A 23,285-nucleotide genomic window follows, 5' to 3' on the forward strand; every position below is an offset into this window, starting at 1 on the left:
ACGTGCAAGAATTCATTCATTTATGTAACAATCAATGCAATAAATAGGAAATATCAATTTAGTGCTTGACAGTTTAGTCTTATTTGGGAAAGGACTTTTTCAAAGTCAAAGTTCCACAAAGACGAGGAAAGACTTGGTCAATTGGTGGACTGACCATGTCCACGCTTGGCGTTCACAAATGTTGACACGTCGACTGGGTGAAAAAGTGAGTGACTGTGCTGCGGGGAGGGAACATTGCGGGTTGCGGCTCAGTCTAGAGCTGCGTGCAGCAGGGCGCCGTGACCCCCCGCCATCTTGGATTTCTTCATCTTGCAGATGGCCCTCTGAAGATCGGACGCGTGAATGGGACGGATGCAGTCGTCCGATGGGCTGAAAGCCACAAACGGTGAGATGGTAAGGACACGACATGTCCGGGGAAATAGCGGGGCATCGTCAGGAGTTACAATGTGGAAGGAGGCATCACTGACCCGTCGCCGCCAGCGTGCACAAAGTCTCGAACACACAGCAGGGCGCCGTCGCGGCACATCTCCCGAAGATCGCTTCCGGAAAATCCTTCTGTTTCCTTGGCGATCTCTGAAAGCTTCACCGATTCGTCCACCTGCGAGACGAAGGAAGGAAAGGGCGGGAGGAAGGCACGCCAGGAGGCACTCAGACAAGTGGGTAGCGAGCGAGCAGTGATGACGGCAGCGATGTGAACTCACGCTCTCGTTTTCCAGGATGAGTTTGAGGATTTGCTCCCGCTGATGCAAACTCTGCAATGCGGACAAGGTAAGAGAGACAAGTGGAAACGCTGCTTTGTGCTTTGGGTGCAACACTTTGCAGAACATCCACCATTGGCTGTTCCCACATAAGTCCCCCCCCCCCCTCCTGTTTCAACAGTCTCGGTGTTCCTAAAACCACTTGCTTGCCACCAAACCTGCAAACGCGGAAAATACAAGGCCAAACCGTGACTGCACCTAATCTATCATACTTCCTTGTTCTTCACTGGCAGCTGGTGAAGCAGCCCAATGGCACATTAGCGCCACCAGCTGGACATCACTCAAGTCACGACATGTGTGCAATGGCAAGCTGTTGGGCGTGCATACCGGCTGGTTGATGTGGAACCTGGTGGGCATCCTCCTCAAAATGGCCGAGTCCAGATCTTGAGGTCGGTTGGTGGCGCCCATGATGATCACCTGACAGGAGCAGAGCGCATGCTTACGGAGGGCGGTGGCCCGCCGGCGCCCGCGGTTAGCTGCCGCCGGCTCACCTGACAGCAGTGGTCGGTGTCCAGGCCGTCCCACAGGCTCATGAACTGCGCCTTCATCATGGCCGTGGCCTCGTGGTCCGCGCTCGAGCGATTCCTCAGGAATGAGTCTGTGCGCGCACACACGCAAATACACACGAACAAACACGAGCTGAACGAGCAAATTGACAGCCTTGATGTTCCCGGCTGCTCCCTTGCCACAAATGCCTTGTATGTCAAGCAGTGGTAAAGGCGTTTGCTGCGTGTCGCCAACGTTGCAAATTTTGCCAGCTACGTCCGCGAGAGCGCTCGGCAAAGACGCGTTGCTCACCTATCTCGTCGATGAAGATGACAGCGGGCTGCAGTTTGATGGCCAAAGAGAAGACTGCGGCGGCGAGCTTCTGAGATTCGCCGTACCACTTGTCCGTCAGCGTGCTGGGCTGCAGGTTGATGAAGCGAAAGCCCGCCTCCTTGGCTGTCGCCTTGGCGACCAGCGTCTTCCCGCAACCGGGCGGTCCGTACAGCAGGACCCCTGTTACCGTGACAACCAGGTCACGATGATGAGGAGCAAGAGGAGGCGGATGACGATAAAGAGGACGACCTCCAACCTTTGGGGGGTTGCAGCAGTCTGGAGGTGTGGAAGAGATGCCGTTTTTGGACGGGCATGATGACAGTCTCCTGGAGCTCGGCGATGACCTCGTCCAAACCGCCGATGTCACGCCACGACATCTACAAAACGGACGCCAAATGTGACACGACACGGTGGCCGCTTGAATGTTTTTGTGCGTGCGTGCAGAGCGACCTGCATGCTGAGAGGGTCGACCAGGTGGGCAGCGATGCTCATCTCATACTCGGACAGCTTGACGTCTTTGACGCCAATCTGCCGCATCAGCTTCTCTGCCTGCGAGATGCAAGGGAGGGAACAGTGGTGCTGTGACACATCGTCATGGAAATGACTGCAGCGTTGGCTCATTGTGATTTCACGACGCCCAGAATATGGAGTGATTGCTCGACCATAGAGTTTGTAATCGCTATTTGTTCCACTCAAATACAAATTTGGTGTATTGGAATTTTATTTGGAAACAACGGCACCTACAAGCACAGAAAAGGAATTCCAACATGGAAACTTTTTTCTGGAGGACGCTGCAGGGCCATTCCCAAACGTCAACTAGGATTTCCTGCTGCGATCATCAGCTCCTTCCCTCCACCGACTTGCACGTACGTTTGCTTTTGTCAGTCTTCAGCGTAATTGGCAATAAAAAGCAACTCGAGACTTTGAGAATTAGTATTAGAAATCCCTTTATTGTCATTGTACTCAAGTGTGCAACGAGATTAGAGGGCTCCCCTCTCCAGTGCAATACAACAAGAATACAGACAAATATATAAATTAGATAAATAAGAGAGTGCAATGGAAAATAATACTGAATAGGGTATATAAGATGGTCAACTCACTTGTTTCTGCGCTTCCACCTTTTGCTTGCGTGTGGGGTCGATGGCATCTACCATCCACTTGATGGTGAAGTAGGTGACGGCTCCAAAGATGGTCAGCCGGAACAGGAGGCCCAGCACCTCGTTCCTGCCCAGGGGTTGCGCCGCATGTTCCACTGGAAGCTCCCTCAGCACCATCCCGACGCCGGTCGTTCGTCTCCAGATGCTCACGCTGCAAACTAACTGATGCACACAAGCAACTCAAGCTCAAAAGGACATTTGCTGGCATCCGTTCACAATGATTCAATTATTGTAATAATTAACTCATCTGTCATTTGTTTTTCTGGTTCATCGATGAAAAATGTTTTTAATTTCCATGCAAATGTCTTAGCGGGATGCAAGGCAAATATAGCCAGCATTCAGGCAGAACTACAGATGCTGATTAAATTGATAATCGACTGGTTGTCAATTACTCGCGTAATTGTTGCACGTCAAGACATAATGACATACACTTACATCACGTGTGCAATATGGATTTCATTTTAAACCGAAATACGAATGAAACCTCTTCTCATCAGGCCATACAGCTATAAATCTGTTCACCTAGCTGTCCATCTTTCTATTAATATGGCTCTTTATGTTTTGATGGAGTCATCTATTAAAAAATGCATCCCAATTTCTATATATTTCTCCATCTTTCCGTGATGAATGTCCGGTTTAAAAAGCGAAAGTAGTCCGCGCTGTTAGCTTAGGTTAGCATAAGGTTGACCTTCCGGGATCCCAGCGGACACAAAACGGCTTCTTGGGGAACTAAAGTGACACCAAACATGCTGACCAAAACAACAATCAACCAAAACAAAACTAAAATGTATCACTAGTGTCAGTCGAGCGTCAAAAAGAAACGCAAAGCAAGTTGAAACCACCTCGAATGCAGTGCAGCCGTTGTGCTGGTTTTTCGGCTTCCGCTCCTTCTTCTTCGCCTTATTCTATAGGTGGGCAGAAACAGCACAAGAGCGCATGCTGCCATCTACGGGCCGCGGGGGTCCACTGCACGATGACGTCTACGTTTGTTTGACCGAATCGCCTGCGCGTTTGTGATCGTGTTTATCAGCATCAAACAATTCAAAAAACGAGTCGTTATCGCTCCCAACTAGTGTCCAAAACCGAGAAGTCTGAGAAGTCAATGGCGCGTACGTCATACCGCTCTAAAAAAAATACTGAACGTAAGAAAAGGTCACTGATCCCCCTGTAAAGGTAATTCCCCAGAGCAATTTACTCCTGAATGGCGTTTATTTATATATATGTACTAGAAAAGACAAGGAAAAACATTTTAAGACAAAAATTAGAGCTTCTCTCCAAGAGGAACCTTTGATTGGAAATAAAAAACAAAACAAAAGGAAATTCATATATCACCACATTCTTTGGAGCACACAATTTTTAAGATGTGTCAAATCCACGTTCAGCATTTCAAAACAAAGTCAAAGGAGTTTGGCTTTTGAGAGAAATGCTTCCACTGAAAAGTAAAGGTGAACGAGCTCGTTTGAGTGGAACTTAACTGTAGCTAACGCCAAACTGTTGCACTTTTACGTTCTGTGCCAGGATTGAACAATTTTGAAGATTTCAAATGAACGCCTGTTAATCCTCAAAGTTCTATCCATTTGATTTATTTTAATTGTAATTGTAAAAGGGACAACATGAGTGAGCCTTGGATGGATGGAGTTTGTCATTTTGATGGGGGACAAAAGTCACTTAACATGGCAACCATGCGAGCTCGCACGCTTTTCCAAGCGAGGGTAGTCAAATTTGCATTGATCCACGTAGTAACAGGAAATTACTATTTTCTGCTGCAAACATTAAATAATGAAAAGAAGCGAAGATACCTGTATTGTGAAAGTCCGAAAAGGAAGTATTTCCGCATTGCCACCGCTACCTCGACTAGCTTCCCTGTGCTCGTTCGCCAGTCTGCTCTGGCCTGGTTTTGCGTTTGGGTCGCGTTCTCGTCCGAAATCACGCCGAGCGAGGCTCCTTCCAACTTTGGATGTTCGGCACTTGACGAAGGAGGAGGGCTGTGAAGGACCGGGGGGAGCTGGAGGGCCAGGCTCTATGTGCGAGCAGGCTGGAGGCCCGAACGCCTCCCGGCGGTTGTTAGACACAAAAGGCCCGCGACGGCCGGGCCGTCGGGCAGCTTGCGGGTCGGCTAGCTCGCATATTCTTCGGACGTCTCTGGCCGAGGCCTGCCGGCGTCTGCTTCTCTCTCTGCCTTCGCGACGTTTGCTCGGCGATCCTAACGTCGGGCTTGCGGCGGCCCGCGGACATCCCGCCGTGACCGCCCTCATCTTCGTCATCCTCCGTCGCCATGGCAGCGCTCATCAAAGAGATTGTCAGCAGAAATAAAAGACGCTACCAAGAGGACGGCTTCGACCTGGACCTCACTTGTATCCTTTGCCGATGCTTGCAGCTTCTGCACCGGATGCCACCTGGCTAATGCTCATGCTAATGCTAGCAGTGGCCCGTTGTGGAGTAAGCGTAAAGATCACTGTATTTGGCATTCATATCATCACTTGCTCAAGATAGACTCGAATGAAATAGTTCTTTATAGTCCATTGGTCTGGAGCATCACAAAATGAAAACAAAGCTATTGAGAAAAGTGTGGTGCAATAACATCTTGTAAAAGAAGTGAACTGTTCATTTGGAGCTGTTGTGGTCGAAGAAGAATCGCCATCGTTAAAAGCGGTTTTGCTCATCACAGACTTTCGCATTTTGAGGAGCACTTTTTTGCCGGGTAATCCCAGTGACCCCGAGCAAGGATTTTACGAAAAAATCAAAATATGACAACATAACGTTTGGGGAGTTGAATTTAGGACTGCAGCTATTGCCTGTTCAGTTTGGGGTAGCATTTGTTACCCAAAAGAGTTACATGGTTAGTAATAATAATAGTATTACAGCCCAAAGCACCCACCTCTCAAAGCTTTGTGTCGTCAGAAGGCTGTCATTTTGTCAAATGCATTTGGCCATGTTAAAAGTACAAAAATGTTCTCTTGATTCAACGTTTTCTTTGCATTCAATGTAATATATCAGCAACACATCAACACTTGATACATTTAAGTCACTTCAAATATGTGCTGCACACGCGAGGAGGGACCCCCGACACATGCTTAGAAAGTTGGCAGAGACCAATCCCCGTCGTCTTTGCATCCGCAAACATGTGAAGAGGAACACTCTTGAGTATGTTTGCCCTGAATTGAATTCCACTAGAAACTTAGTGGACCTGAGTGATGACTCAGCCACGCATGACGTAATGTCATCTTGAGTCGACGTCACTGTGAAATGATTTCATCGAGCAAGGACATGACTGCTGTCCCCAAAACATTGCATGCGCAACTGGTCGGCCATATGCGGTTGCTCATCGCAGCGCTCGGACGAAAGACGTCGGTGATGCCCGCACAAAGCGATCAGTGCCGTGCATGCAGAAGAAGGTTATTACCTCTCTATGAAAGATGGCAAGGCTGTGTGATGCTATCCGGTGGCCAGGGAGGCCGAAAGCGTGCTTGTTTGTCCTGAGCCAGCCTGGCAGACATCTATCCCAACATCATCGCCATGGGCTTCCCCGCCGAGCGTCTGGAGGGCGTCTACAGGAACAACATCGACGACGTTGTGCGGTGAGGCCGGCTCTCAAGTTGGGGACTTTTTTTTTTCCCCACCTCTCAACTTCCTGTTGAGTGTCGCGCTTACACCGCTGCTTTGTGTGATGCAGGTTTCTCGACGCAAAGCACAAGAGTCACTACAAGATCTACAACTTGTAAGTGTAACACATGCACACACAACACACACACACACAGAATGACAAGGGGTGTGTGTGTGCGTTGCCAGGTGTGCGGAGCGACATTATGACACATCCAAGTTCAACTCTCAAGGTAAGATGATGTCATAAAAGCTCACCCAATTGGATGGCGTGCTGTCAAATGGCATCTTCAGGCTGCGCATTAAGTTTAGTTTTTTTTTTAAACTTGAACTTTATATAGCTGACTTCCAAAGTGGGGGTGAGTTCAGGATAAGACGGGAGTTTTTTTTTCCAGCGGGACAGAATTTATTATTTTTATTTATTTTTTTTGGACAATGGCCCAAGACTGGCACGGGATTTTTTCCCAAGGGAGTAGGATGACACGGGAGAGGATTTTCACCCCCGCGTCACCCTGTAGCAGCCGCACCAAATAAGCTACGCAGGCAACCCAAAAGCGCGCGACATAGCCTAGCATTAGCACGCCACGTGTGTCTCGCTCTCCAGTGGCCGAGTACCCGTTTGAGGACCACAACCCACCACAGCTGGAGCTGATCAAGCCCTTCTGCGAGGACCTGGACGCGTGGCTGAGCCGCGACGAGCAGCACGTGGCCGCCATCCACTGCAAGGCCGGGAAAGGCCGCACAGGAGTCATGATCTGCGCGTACCTGCTGCACCGTGGCAAGTTCCGTGAGGCTCGGGAGGCCCTCGACTTTTATGGCGAAGTCCGCACGCGGGACAAGAAGGTGCGCACACGACTGACCTACACTGCTCGCAGGAACCTCGAGATGCAGTCAACCGCGTTTATCGAGGCCGTGTTATTGAGATAGACGGGAACACGTTTTTAGAAACCATTTTTAAAAAATAGTTTCACCCCTCCCTCCCGCGTTTCGTCTCATTAAAATACACTTTTTATAGTCGAATAACCATTACTATTTGATGAGAGAGGTGTATTTTTCAATGTGCAAATTTCCCCACAGCTTTTTGCACAACTGAGCTCAAAATGAGTGTGCGCTTGCAAAACAAATCTCATTTTGTTAAGAGATGTTAATTTTGTTAGATTGTATTCCAGATACATTTCTGGACGTGTTTATATCATTCAAAAATATGCATATTATTCAACTCAGGTTGAAAGAGTTAAAATGGATTCATCTCGAAAAAGAAAAACAAAAATGACGGTTGAAGACAATCAAGTCGGCCGCCCCCGCCGATGAGGTGTCCCTTGTTTATTTTTCAGGAAATTGTTTCGCACACCCAATAAAAGAGTCATTCGATCTGACCTGAAAAGGTTTGAGTGCATTTTACAGTCGCTTCATGCTCATTCCTGACATTGCAGCCCAAAATGAATTTTTGGGAGCCGTGCTCCGTTTGTCTTACAGTATGAACAAAGATGTGCGTGTGCGTGTGCGTGTTTAGGGCGTGACCATCCCCAGCCAACGTCGTTACGTGTGCTACTACAACACGCTACTGAGGAGCAGACTTCACTACTCGCCCGTGGCTTTGCTCTTCCACAAGATGCTCTTTGAAACCATTCCCATGTTCACCGGGGGGACCTGCAGTCAGTAGCCGCGCGCGCGCACACACTCACCCCATTCTTTGTCTCGTCACGTTGACATCACGTGTCGTCCTGCGCGCAGATCCGCTCTTTGTCATCTACCAGCTGAAGGTGAAGATCCACACGTCCAACCCGGCGTACACGCGTCGCGAAGACAAGCTGATGCTCTTTGAGTTCCCGCAGCCGCTTCCCGTGTGCGGTGACATCAAGGTGGAGTTCTTCCACAAGCAGAACAAGATGATGAAAAAGGTGAGGAAGGTCTCGGCGCGTGCTCGTCACGACGCGGCCGCGCTTGCGTCGGAGTCGATGACGAGCATCTCGTTAGATTCAACTACAACATTGTTGATTTCAAAGCTCCTTTGAGATTTTTCATGTCAAAAGGCTTTTGCCGAATCCGCTGTTTTAGTTGATGCGAGGGAGCTGGTCCGATTATCGATCGACTAACCCTCTGTGACGTCCTTCCTCCTCGTGACTCTCAGGACAAGATGTTCCACTTTTGGGTCAACACTTTCTTCATTCCCGGCGGGCCTGACGATGACCTGCAGAAGTTGCAGAACGGCCAAAGCGCCGGATCCGACAGGACTCAGCAGAATCAGGAAGGCGGCGGCGGCGATGACTTCCTGGTTCTGACTTTGATGAAGAACGACCTGGACAAGGCCAACAAGGACAAAGCCAACAGGAACTTCTCGCCCAACTTTAAGGTTGGTTGAAATGATTCCCTAATCCGTAATCACCTCATGTGGACTTTCACACCTGCTGAAAACGCAAATGTTGTCAGTCACTGGGGAGTCCGGAACAAGAGAATGTTTGCCAATTATTCTCTGACTCCCGCCAATCGCTACGCAGCCTCATAAGTGTGCGACCGGTCCTCCAGGTCAAACTGTTCTTCACCAAGACGGCGGAAGAAGGCGGCGGCGGCGAGCGCGAGCTGAACAGCGCGTCTGTGACGCCGGACGTCAGCGACAACGAACCTGATCACTATCGCTACTCGGACACCACCGACTCGGATCCTGAGAACGAGCCCTTCGACGACGACCGCGACCAGATCACCAAGGTGTGAGCGAGCCGTCGGGCCATCGGCCGCTGAAGCTCAAGACCGCCGCTTCCCGCTACCCCCGGACATCGCCTGACGCCCCGGTCTGGACGGCGGTCCCGTTCCAGGGAAAAACGTCCCAGCGACTGTCAACAAATCATTCCTTCCACTTCCTGGCCTTCCCTCGGAGACTTCAGCGCGGTTGCGGTTGATTGGACACTTGGAGCGGATGGACGCCAGGGAGTCGGCAAAGATGATCTCAGGTTCGAGTGGAGCGTCATCGCTTTCAGTTGGCATTTTTCTTTTCCAAAGGCATCAAACACTGTCCAGTGAATAAAGAAAATATTTATGAAGTCGAAAGAGTGTTGCTTTCAAGGGAACCATAAGACGACAGCTAGACAGGGAGTGACGCCTTCATGTTATTGACACGGTCCAACACGCACACACAATCCACGGTTGCCAGGCAACCAGTCAAGCTTCCTGCGGAGCAACTTCCTGTCACATGGCGTCTTCGAACGCATCGAGCGCGCTCAACGCCGATGCCAGGCAGCCGTCAAAGTTGGAGTGGGTGAAGGCGTCGCCGGCGCAAACCAGCAGGGGGCGCTTCGATAAGGTCATGTGACCCGGGCAGCCCGCCACCGCGCTCACCACCTGACCAACACACACACAAGATTCTTATTATGAAAGTCATCATTCGGAAGCATTTTCATGTGAAAGGCTCACCTGTGAATACCTCCACTTGTGGCACTTGATGCTGATTGGCTGAGGCAGCGCAGGGAGGAGGCGGTTCAGCTCCTCCAAGATGACCGGCTGCACTTCCTCTGCGTCCCGCTCCAGGTTCTGCAGACCGAAGGGAGCGCTGGTGTGGAGCACCAAGGAGGGCCCCAGCCCCGCGTCCCCCTCTGGACACGGCGTACACGTTGCAGGTTATGGTTATCATTCCACCCTGTCGATCGAGACGTGTGCGTGTCACCTGCGCCGCGTTTGCGAGGATCCACGGAGGCGTAGCAGATGATTTTGGAGTTGTCGTTGTCGTCGTTGTAGTTGTTGTAGTAGCGGACGGCCCAGGGTACGCCCACGTCAGTCCCGGGAGGGAAGAAGAGCGCCAAGGCGAAACGGGATGAGTACGACACGCCACGCAACAGCTCTCTCTGTTCAATGGATAAAACTGACAGCACATTTTCAAAAGATGGAAAAACTCCAATTGTGTGTGGCCATGTACACACACGCATCTGAATTTTAAGCGGTGTGTGACTTTAAGACAATATAAGCCATCACGTTGTGGTTCTCTGTAAAAAGCCTAAAAAAAAAGTTCACGTGGGCTCACCGTCTCCCAAGTCGCCGTCGAGCTGCAGAATTTGCGGCACGGGGATGGTCAAGAGCACTGAGTCAAAGTTTTGGGTGCCGCCTCGCTTGGTGTGGACCTCCCAGGAGGTGCCGCGGCAGTACAAGCCGCTCACCTGATGCTCCAGGAACAAGTCGGCGCCTAGACCACAGCACACATGACAGACGGACGCCGGTTGAGTTTTCCTTCAAAAATGTCGGAAGGCCGCAGTCTGGATGTGAATGTTCAAACTCAGCGCCGACCGATCGGCGGGCACACGACAACAAAAAACAAAGATGAGGCGAATGAATGTGGAACCAGGAAGCGTTCACCTGACAGGCGCAGGAAGTGTTTGACCAAGCTGCTCATGCCCAACGGCGCCACGTAGTCAACACTGCCATCTTTGTGCCGCAGGCCCTCCATGGCGCAGCCGAGCGGATGTAGGACGCCCGCCGCCAGCAGCTCCGAGTAGAAACTGACAAACACGGCGTTGTCAGACACGCAAACATTTGGGGTTCACTGAGACATTTTTCCCGTATTTAAACATTCGGGATGCGACCTTATTTAAATCTCACACTCCCGCGTATCAAGTAGGAATGTCACAATACTTACGACATGGCGGCGGTTTCGTCTCTGTTTTAATTACTATGAACCAAATACTATGTGATTTGATGCTCATTTACTTGGCCCTTTTAATACTCACGTTGCCTTTTTGATTCTTTCTGTCTTGACTTGAATTTTCGAACTGAAGCCAAGAGATCTCTGTTAGCAGGAAGTGTCACATTTCTACTAATATATGTGCAAAAATATCACTGAAAATGATTGAGTGGTGTGTTGGGAGCAATCTTAACATGTGCACGCTCATCAATTCATGATCTGAAGGGTTTAAAAAAAAAAATGCAGACGAGCTTGCCGAATAGCGTGAGTCTTCCTCACGATGCGGCAATAATTACGTTGACGAGCCGAGAGCTTTCGTTGCGCTTCCATTCCAAGTGTGAAGACTGCGCTCGGGTATGAGTGATTATTCTTATTTGTCATGGGCTTACCTGTGGTGAGAGCGCGCATACTCGCGCGTGGCCGAAATGTACTGAGCTCCAAGGTCGGCCGAGTGGCATGAAGGGGCAGGAGGGCGCACCGTCGACATCCTTCCACCTGTCACGCACGCACACGCAGAGACTTTTATTGAGTGATAATTTGTCAAGTTTATTACATGTTTTTCCCACCCCCAGCAGCTTCTTGTTATATCCTGACACCGCAGGATGAGCTTCCAGGGTGCCCGCGCGCACCAAGTTGGTGACCTTAATTCATCATCATCATCCATATGTGTCAAGCAATGCATGTTACGGCACACAATGCAGCAGACAGGCATGCGTGGAGAAGGATACTTGTGTGCACATATGTAGACAAATACAAGGACATGCGTGTACTGACCGACTCCGCGGGCTTTGTCCCAGACGACGATGTGGACTTTTTTGTCCTTGAGCTCCCTCCTGAGCAGGCAAGCGCACAGGCTGCCAGTCAGGCCTGCCCCCACGACCAGAACCCGACTGGACGCGTCCAGCACCCGCGAAGAGGACGACATGTTTGGACGGACTCCTCGTCCCGTCCGAGCCGAGCTAACAGGAACTAGCTACCAAGCTAAAGGAAGTGACGTATGGAACGAAACAAATACGAATTAAAAAAAATTATAATCCCATCTGTATTTACACACATCTTTTGGACTGACTTGAATAATTTCATCAATTCAAAAATTGAACCTTCGCTGAGAATACAACTCAGACATATTCTTTCTGTGCTATCTGACCTTGACAAACTGTGTTTAGATAAAATGTATATTGTTAACCTCTTAATTTTGGCTGAGTTTCATATTCACTGTGTAAAATTTGCACATCAACGACCAAATTTTGTTGTATTTAAAATATTTTCATTATGTATTTGGATGATATACATTTTTTCATGAACCCCAAAGCTATTCGGACCAGAAAGGTATCTTAAGAATGAAACCTTGAGCTTTGCTGTTAATTTTTATTTATTATCTTTGTTATTTTGTTGTTGTCGTTTATTGCTCGTCTATGTTACTACCAAATCTTCATGTACCAGTTAAGTAGATTATACATCCTTGTTGTTTGTATTGTTTATTTATATTTATGTTTTTGTTAAAAAAATATAATAATCCGCCCGAATTTTTTTCGACGTTGTGTAAAAAACGTTTTTAAAATAAAATGTTATTGAAGGAAAAAAGTACACAATAGCTGCAAGCAAGCAAACAAAAACACGCAAACTCTTTTACTTGAGGCAACGTCGACTGTTTTTCTTTTTTTTTTTGCAACGTCGATTTAGCAGATGACACAAAGCTTTTTTTGTTGTTGTTTTTTTTTTTTTAAAGAAAACCAAATCCCTGAAAGTTCTAAGGGCTTCCCGTTTATGGTTGACTATTTCCAGGTCTGAATTTAGTGCTTTCAAGGATTGTGATAAATCCGATCTTTATAGCAGGGAAATATTTTGAAATCTTGATAACAAAAGATGAAAACGTAATTTTATTCCAATTATTAAAAAAAACTAAACAAAACAATGCATTAAACCAATGGCTCTCAGGAGACCTTTCTTCTTCCTCACTAAATATTATATTGACTTATCTTATTTGCAATTATGACATTGATAAACTCTCTGCTCTGAGACATTTTTTCTTGGTCACTTATCCCTAAACATCATATAGGACCACATCATTTCATTTGTGAATAACAAAGACATTTTTGAGTGCAAATCTTTCTTTCTGGAGTATTGGTTTCAAAACAAAATCATCAGTTGTTTAATAATTGAAAAACAGTTTCTTCCTGAGAGCCATCTCCCTGATGAACTCTCACACACAACTACCCTGACCTTGTACAACAGCAACACAATGTGTTTTTATTCATCCAATTTCGTAGTCATTTTCTATTTAATCTTATATAATTAAATTATTGTTGTATTGCACTGGAGAAATGATCTCTCTAATCTCGTTGCACACTGAGCACAATGACAATAAAGAGCATTCGGATTTTGATAAACATATCCCGGTGAAACCTGATGATGATGCAAAAGTGTTTGGGGCCATGCCCTCCGTTGTTTTTGTGGTTCTTTGAAGCATTAATATTAAATATACAGTAATACACTCCCATGTACAGTCCCGTTGCAATGTTCCTCACATAATTTAATAAACATTTTAAAATTTTACAGCTGGTCCAAACATATCAAAAATTCTGACCGACCGTTTACTACCAGTACAAAGACAGTCTAGAGCCCTGCTTTGATTTGTTTTGCATTTATTACATTCAAGTGCAAGATTAAATTTACGTAACCCAAATGTTTGAAATAAAAGGGTCATATATTTTATACTTACCGTTGCTGACTATTGTTATTCACTTTAATAGCATGATGTGATCAAGTCTCTTCTAACAATTCATACTGAAAAAATAAATTACAGCATGTATCATGACTGCTGATATTGTATCTCACAAAATCGGAATCGGACATCATGCTAGGCCACAATATCGGTATCGAATGGGAAGTGAAAAATGTTGTATTGGGCCATCACTACCCTACCCTTATGCCCATTTGTGCTGAAAGCCTCCATTTGAGCCGAGCCATTCCTCTGCGGATGAAATTAAATCAGCTCCTCCCCCATCATGCTAGATTTGACACCACTTGTGTGGATATTTGTGCTGGTCCAGTTGCCGGCGCCGCAACGACAACGTGCTGGATATGACGGAGCGGGTGCACAAATGAAAGCGAGACCAGGTTGTAAACAGCAAACTAAATATAGGTTTGCGTTTCTGCAACAGAAAATAAATAAGACAATAATTGAATCTTGCCACAAAGCCATCCCCCCCCCCCCCCCCCCAGCTGTCCTTCAAGACATAATAGAAATTGTTGTCGCTCACCCAGTGGCAAAGGGGTATGGAGGCGGGGCCTTGACGTCGCTTACATCGTAAGGAAGCCACGTTTCTGCGGTTGTAACCCAGGATGCCAGCCGAAGAGGCCACACGAGTGACATAAAGCACTAAAGAAACACCGGCGTGTATCTGAGGACGCTCCGCCGATGGGCCGCTTTTCACGGACCGATCAAAGCTCGGTGTTGGGTCCGCGCCCGCCGCTCCCGCCGCTGCACGCCTTATGATAGTCGCATCCATCCAATAGGTGCCGGTACGCCGCCCGCACGTCACGGTACAGCGGCGCGTCCTCGCCCGGCAAGCCCGGGAAGCCAACGGGCGCCTCGTTGACCAGCAGCTGCAGGCGGGGGCCTCGTGCGCAGTCCAACAGAACCAAGAGCACATTAGCCGCGTACGGCACCAGCAGGCTGGAACGGAAACGGCGGCCTGGAGACGACCAGGGGTGTCGGAAAGGGTTCAGTTTGGAGGGGGTCGAGCGGTTGCATTGTCTTACCGTGCTGCTTGGGGTAGTTGCCTGCGGTGAGCGGAGTCTCGTCCTTGTAGAGGCCCAGCAGGCCAAGGAGGGGGAGTAGCGTCTCGGCGTGGCCAATCAGGATGGAGGCGGGATCCGGCGGGGTGTCGGTGGCCCTGCGGACCAATCCTTCGGCATTAATAGCGCAGCCGGCCATTCCTTTGACGTGTGCCGAGTAGCTTTATTGTTGCGGCGTCCGCCTGACCTGCGCGGCCGTCCGGCCTTGTCAAGGGTCCTGAAGACGTGATGGAATAACGGGCAACTGGCCAGCAGGTTGATGGCGTGACCGTGCGCCCGCTTCCAGAACAACTTCAGGTCGCACTTGTACTCCAGAACCTGCCGACACAGGAAGGCCGGCTCGTCAACGTTCAGAGCTGCTGCAATCAACACTGAATGGTCGGCCATATTGGACCACTCTCGTTCACAGCAAGCGTTTGACACGTTTCAAGTGAATGAAATGACGATTGCACAAGCTAAAGTGGGCAATCCAAGCGGACTCCGCATTTGGACACATTTTCCTTCTGGAGAAATTCTGGCAACTTTCTACCCATAGCGCTAAACTTTGATTTTATTTGGCCAATTCAGCACAATTCCACAGCACTTAATGAAGACAATTTGCTGACTTAATGATTAACATTTTCATTTTGCCCCAAAGTAACCACTCTGATTGCTGTTAGCTGCTTAAGCTAACGTTTGCCATCCAGCGCTGCCCTGAGATACAAGCTGATTACCTTGGCATCACTGGGCTCAAACAGGAAGCACCAGGGCGAGTGCAGCGACTTGATGGCCAGCTCGTAAGAGCAAAGGAAGAACGCCGCCTCCAGCAGATCTACGGGAGACGTGCCTGGTTATTATTGTGACTTTCTTCTCCTTGTATTTGGGCATGTTGCCATGGTAACCTGGCGTGAAGTTGTGGAGAGGTAGGCCAAGTTTGTCAGCCACTTTCTTCCTCAGCGCCTCCATCTGTGGGCCGCCCTTAAATTTGTGCACCTCGGCCAGCGCCGTGAGGTTCTTCTCCACGCTCTCCACATAGCCTTGGCAACCATCGTAAGCGCGCAGCAACCCGTCATCCACTTGGTGTCGGTAGTGCACTGCTACTGGGCGAGATAAGGACATGCCACATACTGGACGTCAGCTTGAGAGGACGCAAGACGACAACACAACTGCACAATGGGACAGAAAAAGGAATTTGCAGTGGCCAATTAAAACACTCCTTTCACTTGATTTGAAAGATTTAATTTGCTGCCACCTCAGAGTGAAAGAAAATTAATTAAAAAAAAAAAAACCTTCAGCACCTTGTCATAATGTGACCTGAATCAGTGCAGCCAAACTTGTAATATTTTGTGAAGTGATTTTTTGATTATTGGCAACCAGTTGAGGCAGTCCCCCGCCTTCTGCCCAATGACAGCTGATATAGGCTGCAGCACTCCCGTGAACCTCACGAGAAGAAGCGGTTCAAATAAGAGGTGGTTAATTGATTTCAGTCTGCATCATTATAAATCAGAACTCAAACAATCCATCATTTTGCGGAGTGAAAAGGTTTTATGGCTGAAGCGTTGCTTTATTTTTACTACTGCAGACAAAGCGAATTGAAGTTCAAAAGTGACGAAGAATGAAGAATTCAGTGGAGGGAAAACTCAGAACTGGGATCTTTTTTGTGGCGCGATAGCGGAAGGCGGCGGTTACGTGTTATGTTGGCTCTGACGTGAAGTCCTTCCTGAAAGGCCTCTGCGCTGCTCACGCAGCGATGCTTGGAGCTGGTCAACACATGGACACGCCCCCCACGCACCGACTCCTCCCCCAACAAGGACGGAAACAACTTGGACAGACGCGTGGCCAACTGCTGCAGGTCCTCTCGGCCTTTGGCCACCAGCTGACCTGCAACAGGTGCGCAAAATGGTTCATTCGTGGCCACTTGAACATCATGTGAGTGTCAGACGTGAGCTTGTTGCTCGCTCGATGAGTCAGTTCAGTTTTTGCTTAATCCGCCATTTCCCAACCTTTAATGAATATTTCACATAAAAAATAAAATCACAGCACACCACTTTACAAAACCGTCACAAAAATGGATATATAGGATATTTATGCACCTTTTGTCATCTATTGTAAGAGCAGTTCATTCTTCTGACAATTACTCTATGTCCTTGGAAAAAAATGTAGGTTTTTTTTTGGGAAGTAAATAAGTTATAGGTTTTCATCCTACTATGTAAAAGTGGATCAATTCAGTGGATTCAAACAGTGTGACGCCTTATCGTTGGGTTAGTCGATTGATTTAATTGGTCAGTTGCTTGCTTTGGTAGGATGGTCAATAGCAGTGGCAGCGGGTGGAGGAGGCGGAATATATGTATTCAAAGAAGATATATTTAAATTATATATATATATATATATGCAGTATTTTCAATGCAAGTACAGGTGTGTTTTATAGTTCGGAAATGACGGTAAGTAGACGTGAATAGGAAATTAGCCAGATAACGAGCCTTAAATAGTGGTTATGAATTATGAAACCTGTGCCGTTTGCCTCTCGTCATGCACGGATGTTTTGTTTTTGTTTTAGTTTTTATCGTGAAATGCAAGGAGGCTTTAAAAGGACACAAGACGGACGGGACGCAGGACTATTATTTTATTAATAACGGAGGGACGGTGACGGAAGGATGCCCAAATCGCGGACGGAGGACGGACCGGCAAAATAGGGTGAATTGTCGATCACTGGCATTTCATTTTCATAAGACTTTGTGTGCTCTTTCACTGCGACTCCGCTGGTCTAGCGAGCCGCCATAGGCCAATGTATTGTTGGTGGGACGAGCAGTCTGTCAATTATCTTTTTCCAATTAATCAATGACCCCCTCCTGACCCCCCATGTCCATCGTTTTATTTCAATGCAGGACTATTTCAGATGAACCATGCTGAAAATGCACAAACATAAATTGCTGAAGATTAAGTCCTTACCATCCATGTCGTCGGTGTACCACATGTCCCAGCCGCGCAGGACCTTCCGCCTCCAGGCCGCGGAGCCTTCGCATTGTTCGGCTTCTTGGGTGCGTTGGTCTTCGTCTTGTGTTCGGCGCAGCAGCTCGCTGAGCTGGCGGATGGTGCGAATGTTCTTGGCGGTCGGGTAACGGCTGCCGTGTCGAATGACAGCAGTCAGGTGTACCGGGGAGCAACGCTCTTCGATCGGGGTCCTCGGGAGCGAGCTCGGGTCCGAATGGAGTTTAGGCCCGGCGAGCAGCCTCCGGTAGGCAGCGGAGTCCTCATAGCGGGTCTTGGATCCAAAGTGGGCCGCGAATTCCGGTACGTCCTCCGCCGAGCAGCCGCGGCGGCTCGCCAAAATCCCCAAAATGACGGACGTGACGACGACCAGCATTTGTTCAAGCGGTACAAACCTTGAAGGACATTTTTAGTGCCTTTTCTTGTCGCAAAGAGGCGCTTTTCTTTCGCTGTGTTGATTTTCCGGGTTCATGACCTTTCAACTCTCGTGCTCGCTCGACTGTTGAGAGCGAAGTTTTTTTTAGTATTGAACAATACCAGTTTCCATTCACCACAAAATAGAACCATCAAATGGATAACAACACACAAACACAGTTGAGAACGATGGTTGCAAGCGAACGAAATTTGCAGAATTGAGACAGTGCTCGTGACGTCATCGATGTCCGCCACTGCATCGAACGTTATCAAACATGGCGGCCCCAGTTGTTATTTTTGCAATTTTGCTGCTTAATATTATATTAACGCTGCATTAAAATGGCAGTAAGGTAAATAATCGATCTCTGGCTTCCAGTCGATGGCATCTAGGGCTCCATTATTTTATTTGCACTATTTGCAGCCACTGTAGGAAATGCTGCGCATCCGCAGATAGGAGGCAAGTACGGCCAGTACACTAAGACAAAATTAATTAGACGTTGTAAAATAAAAAAACAAACACAATCACCTCTGCCGTTAGCATCTCTCCTGCGGTGGTGTCATGAACGGACGCTTTTTTTCAATGCACAACCAGCAAAGTGCTAATAGCAGCATTGAGTAGGAATTAATACAATGTACGTTAAACATCAACGGAAAGAGATCCAGTCCTGGAGTGCCGCTTTCCTGCGATATCGGCCCTCGGGGACTGGAGTTTGACACCCCTGTGTTTTGACGTATGTTGACAGTGATGTCAACGATAAAATACTGTTAGTGTGTATGTAAAGAAGTTATCCCATATTTTACTCTATTAGTATTGCAAGGGAATTGTTCCACAGTGTGACCTATGTTTGAACCATATGGATGAGAAGACCCTCAGGAGAAGTGAATGCCTGAGGACTGGATCAACAGCTGCAACATCAAAGGAGGTGCGCCCGAGACACACCTCTGAAACAGGATGGCCGAGTGGTCTAAGGCGCCGCGTTCAGGACCCAGTCTCCCCGGGAGGCCTGGGTTCGAATCTCGAATTTCCCCATTGTGGGACTAATAAAGGCAATATTAAAAGGACTGAGACATTTGTGTGAGAGCACTAAAAGATAGACCTGCCTTTCACAATCAGTAAACGACTTTTTTCCTTTCTTGTCTGAAATGTTTGCATGTTCCTGCTGGTTCTCCCACCTTGATTCCTTAGAGTAGAAAGCATTGTTGAACTAGGGATTCCCCAATAAACTAGGGGGCTCGGCGGAGTGTGCTTCAGAGCAAAGTTGCAGCCCTAACTGAGCACACCTCCGTTCGTTCTCCTCGCGAGTAAAAGATAAACTCTTGTCTTCCTTTTATTTATTGTCCGTGTTCAGAAATGCTCAAGTGACTAAACCTGACAACGTAGTTCAATAAAAAGTATCAATTAAACTTGATATTGTCTCAGCACATTTCTACCTAAATTAACACGTTCCCTTCAGTTTCCGGTAAAATAAAAGCTGAGCTTGAAAGACTGGAACCAGATGATCACATGATGTCCTTGCTGGAATCCTGAAATGCCATTTATCAACACTGGCAAATGTTGACGTGACTTTTTTACAGGAGCACATGGTGCCAGCTTCCTCGCTGCACGGACTCGCGGCCTGCTGAGCTAAAGTAAGTTCATCTAAATGAAGCTAAAGTCGTGCGTCTCAGTTGATTCCCTCGCTGATGGGCATGTTGATATGCGCGGTGAGCAGTGGCGTGCTCTGTCTCTTGTGGAGGACCAAAACTTTGATGATGTCAGAGATGCCTTTGTCACTGGTGCACTCCACCAGAGTCTGGACTGGGTAGACTAGCCCCGGCACCAGCAGCGGGATCTTCAGGAATGGGTTCCTGATCCTGTACAAGCTTTGGTCGTACAGGAAACTGATGGCCAGGTTGAGGACGGGCCGGCACGCAGCCGTGTTCTGAACATTGAGCGTGAGCTTGAAGGATGGGCCCAGACCCTGGACCACAGCATTCATCTTGAGCGAGCGCCCGGGTCCAGACGACACCGGCGTCAGACTGGACTCCAGGGACTTGGCGTAGGCCTTGGCCGCCGCCAGTCGCAGGCGGATCAAGTCCATCTGGAAGGCTCGGTGCATAACGGTGCCGTTCTCGCGCTCCCTCAGGGTCTGGTCCACGTAGAGTTTGGTCTTCTTGGGCACGTTGAGACGGACGCTCTGGGCCGCCGGTGGTCCGGGAGTACTGTCTCGGTCTTGGAACTCCACCGTCCTCTTGAGGATTTTCACCATCAGGCCACCACCCTTCATGGTCATGATGAGGGTCCCATCTTCACGCCCATAGCGCCCGAAGCAAATGGCAGTCACTGCATCGGGAGTCTTGATGGTGCTCACCAGGTTCTTGTCCCTGAATAACTGGACCTCGCAGTTGGCAAGACCCACCAGGACTCCCTGAAAACCTCGAGCGGGGAGGTCCATGCTGGCCATGGTGCAGATGGGGGCCGGGAGGACCACCTTCCACAGCTTCTTACCCTAGTCAAGCCACATGAGACTATCAAGGTCTTGGATTTCTTTTGCTCAGACAAACAAACTTTTTTGGGGCGTGAAACAATTCTAAAATCTATGATAGAAAGAAGGCAAGGTCAACTATTGCACCAAGGCAGGGGTACCTCAAGTCAAGTGTTACCTTCTGCGAGAATCCCTGCAGGTTCTGGTCCATGGTTCCCACCACCAGGTTCTTGCCGACCCTGATCAGGCCCACGGGATGCGACGACAGCTCCACGCAGTACTTGGCTTTGTCCGAGTCCCTGGGAGCAGATGCAAAGAGCTCAGGACGATCTTGAAGCCAAGGACCCGTGCCAGTGCCAGGCTGACCTGCGCAAGATGTAGATGTTCCCATTCCGACACGCCGCCGTGATGCGGAACTCCACGTCAAACTGACCGGTTACATCCATCATGGTGGGCGGGGCCGGCAGCGCCACCTGCAGGATACGGCGTTCACGGGACAGACGGACGGAGGAAAGGAAGGTGGAGGTGTGAAGGAAGGACAGACAGAAGGTGGGACATAAAGATGAAGGGCAGACGGCCAGCGACCTTGGAGAGGATGACGAAGGCTTCGGGGTCGAGCACGTAAAGATGACCGCTCTCGGTGCCAATCAGCAGGCAGCTGACGCCGTCCTCGTCCGCTGTGCTTTTCTTTAGCGTGCTCATGCACGTGATGACAGTCTGAGGAGCAAAAAACAAGTCATCTACCCTCGAGCACGTGTGTGCATGCGTGCGTACCTGTCGTTTGATTGGCTGCTGTTTGTGCAGCTGGACAAAGTCCTCCAAGTGCTCGTCCTCCAGAGACAGGAAGTGGAGCGAGCGCACGGATAACGGCACGTCGTCCTTCTTCCGGAGGCTCTCCAAAGTCTCCTTGACGGCGGGGGGGTCAATGTGCCCTTCCCTGGCCTGCTGCCACACGTCCTGACCAATCACAAGACAGCGGCTGTCAAAAAGTGACCAATCCTGGAAAAGGCATCTTAGTGCCATCTCCGAATGCACACGAGTTGAACCAGCCAAGCGATCTTTTCGAGGAGTAACCAAAGCAGCTCGCCGAAACGCACTATTCTAATTGCGATTGCGCTCCCGGAAGAAGAATTAAAGCGATACGAGGGACATTCCATGGCCGTATTTTGTGTAGTTGTAACGTCTAATTTGACTCGATGAGTTCATCATGTACATTCGGTTGTCGTCTGTTCTTTTGCGTTTTTAACTTTAATAAAAATGTGGCTCGCGACTTGAAGTCAAGAAACTTTGTTGGGTGACAACAGTCAAGAAGCACTGATGAGCAAAATAGTTGTCAACTTATTTACTCATCGATTAGTTGTGGCAGCCCGAGCCACGAGCGCAAGACTGTCTGGGGCTCACACAGCAAGACTCCCACCTGCTCCACCGTGTTGACGTCGAGTCCAGGCAGCGTGAACTTGAAGTAGGGTCTGAGGTTCTTGTAGACGTACACGCAGGGTCCAGATGCCACGGCCACGGCGGGAACGCGAGGCTCGTGCAGGTCCATGAAGAAGGCCGCCAGGCCGCACGGAAGGTCCAGCAGCACGCTCTCGCTGCTCAGCACCGTGCCGCTGTACACCTTGAGCTTCATGGACACCGCCGAAGCGCCGCCACCCAGGTCGGCCACCACCAGGCGACCGTCTCCGTCGCCGCTCAGGTCAGCCAGCGCCACGCAAGAAGAGAAGGTGCGCAGTCCCGCCACCGGGTCGTAGTGGGCGTCCAGCCACTTCCCGTCTTCACCGCTCATGATTCTGCTGCCAATATATATATACATACATATATATATATATACATACATATATACACACAATCTTGCAACATTTTCAAAGACAACGCAAAAAAACATTGCCATCCTTTTCCCAGCAGGTTCGGCAAATCAGGATTAACCCGTAAAAGCCACTTCAATGACGAGGAACATGTCGGCCATGATGCGCTCAAACTTTTGTGATTTAGGAGAGGCCGACCTACTTAGCGAGTAACCGAAGGACAAACAGCAGCAAGGACGGGTACGAGGAGAGCCTCTCTAGCACGTCAATCATCGACTACATGAAACATGAAGATGCTGATCGGAGCCCTCATCGTTGTGATTGTCTCACCGTCGTCAAGGATACCGTGCAGCAGCGTCTCCCCAGTGGCGCCTTTTCCCTCGCCTCCGCAGTTGATCACCAGACGTCGTCGTCGAGTACTTTGAACCCAATAACAGGCGCCGAAGAGACACACCGTCGCTGTTGTGCTTCTTCTATCGCTGAAGATACTGTTCTAATCCATAAAGCGGCTTGCTGTGACGTCAGTTTGACGCGACGCCTGTACTTGCGTCTAAGGAGAGCATAACCACTAGAGGGAGCAATTTCTCTGAACTACTTGGATTTTTGACCGATTTATGCACGGATCGGTTTGTTACAAAAACCACGCAGCTCGGCGGGTAAACGATCTCATTTACATGCCAGTTATGTAGAAGCACCTGTGGGTCAATTAAGGAATACTGTGGTGTTTTTTGCATTCTCGATATGCCGCCTCAACCAGATTAACGTCATTGAATCATGAAGGCTTCTTACAATTTTTTTTGTTGTTTTTGAGTTTGCAAGGCATGACTTGGCTT

The 23,285-nt window shown here is 48.9% G+C and overlaps 5 protein-coding genes across 11 annotated transcripts; 1 reads left to right on the plus strand and 4 right to left on the minus strand.

Annotated features, from left to right (window-relative positions):
• Nucleotides 1-99: 99 nt before the first annotated feature.
• atad1b (ATPase family AAA domain containing 1b) lies at nt 100-5,009 on the minus strand. Of its 6 annotated transcripts, none has more exons than XM_088283645.1 (10): nt 4,534-5,009; nt 2,678-2,896; nt 2,028-2,126; nt 1,834-1,954; nt 1,557-1,757; nt 1,250-1,356; nt 1,086-1,175; nt 702-752; nt 468-598; nt 100-369 (listed from the first exon to the last, which is right to left on the minus strand). In XM_088283645.1, the coding sequence occupies exons 1-10, from the start codon at nt 4,996-4,998 to the stop codon at nt 249-251; spliced, it is 1,605 nt and encodes a 534-aa protein (XP_088139771.1). In that variant the 5' UTR covers nt 4,999-5,009; the 3' UTR covers nt 100-248. The 6 variants fall into 6 exon arrangements, with proteins under 6 accessions (XP_088139771.1, XP_088139773.1, XP_088139774.1 ...); XM_088283647.1 differs by lacking the exon at nt 4,534-5,009 and adding an exon at nt 3,577-3,742; XM_088283648.1 differs by lacking the exon at nt 4,534-5,009 and adding an exon at nt 3,577-3,735 and having other exon boundaries at nt 2,678-2,892.
• ptenb (phosphatase and tensin homolog B) lies at nt 4,469-9,372 on the plus strand. The gene is made up of 9 exons (XM_088283652.1): nt 4,469-5,088; nt 6,228-6,312; nt 6,408-6,452; nt 6,524-6,567; nt 6,939-7,177; nt 7,848-7,989; nt 8,069-8,235; nt 8,466-8,687; nt 8,861-9,372. The coding sequence occupies exons 1-9, from the start codon at nt 5,010-5,012 to the stop codon at nt 9,044-9,046; spliced, it is 1,209 nt and encodes a 402-aa protein (XP_088139778.1). The 5' UTR covers nt 4,469-5,009; the 3' UTR covers nt 9,047-9,372.
• On the minus strand, nt 7,623-11,993 carry rnls (renalase, FAD-dependent amine oxidase). Its single transcript, XM_088283653.1, has 7 exons — nt 11,775-11,993; nt 11,390-11,495; nt 10,676-10,818; nt 10,347-10,505; nt 9,993-10,187; nt 9,743-9,921; nt 7,623-9,670 (listed from the first exon to the last, which is right to left on the minus strand). Exons 1-7 carry the CDS (start codon nt 11,923-11,925, stop codon nt 9,518-9,520), a joined length of 1,086 nt encoding a protein of 361 aa, XP_088139779.1. The 5' UTR covers nt 11,926-11,993; the 3' UTR covers nt 7,623-9,517.
• A 1,514-nt stretch (nt 11,994-13,507) lies between these two features.
• On the minus strand, nt 13,508-18,647 carry minpp1b (multiple inositol-polyphosphate phosphatase 1b). Of its 2 annotated transcripts, none has more exons than XM_088284752.1 (7): nt 17,730-18,647; nt 16,470-16,661; nt 15,683-15,880; nt 15,515-15,612; nt 14,989-15,119; nt 14,766-14,899; nt 13,508-14,698 (listed from the first exon to the last, which is right to left on the minus strand). In XM_088284752.1, exons 1-7 carry the CDS (start codon nt 18,142-18,144, stop codon nt 14,445-14,447), a joined length of 1,422 nt encoding a protein of 473 aa, XP_088140878.1. In that variant the 5' UTR covers nt 18,145-18,647; the 3' UTR covers nt 13,508-14,444. The 2 variants fall into 2 exon arrangements, with proteins under 2 accessions (XP_088140878.1, XP_088140879.1); XM_088284753.1 differs by having other exon boundaries at nt 15,683-15,877; nt 17,730-18,644.
• An 852-nt stretch (nt 18,648-19,499) lies between these two features.
• bbs1 (Bardet-Biedl syndrome 1) lies at nt 19,500-23,021 on the minus strand. The gene is made up of 7 exons (XM_088284750.1): nt 22,783-23,021; nt 22,065-22,440; nt 21,422-21,604; nt 21,233-21,364; nt 21,014-21,120; nt 20,826-20,946; nt 19,500-20,671 (listed from the first exon to the last, which is right to left on the minus strand). Exons 2-7 carry the CDS (start codon nt 22,431-22,433, stop codon nt 19,847-19,849), a joined length of 1,737 nt encoding a protein of 578 aa, XP_088140876.1. The 5' UTR covers nt 22,434-22,440; nt 22,783-23,021; the 3' UTR covers nt 19,500-19,846.
• Between the last annotated feature and the right edge of the window lie 264 nt (nt 23,022-23,285).

This window comes from Idiotropiscis lumnitzeri, chromosome 20 (assembly GCF_059441095.1).
Source record: "Idiotropiscis lumnitzeri isolate Australia: NSW breed Sydney's pygmy pipehorse chromosome 20, RoL_Ilum_1.0, whole genome shotgun sequence".
NCBI lineage: Eukaryota > Metazoa > Chordata > Actinopteri > Syngnathiformes > Syngnathidae > Idiotropiscis > Idiotropiscis lumnitzeri.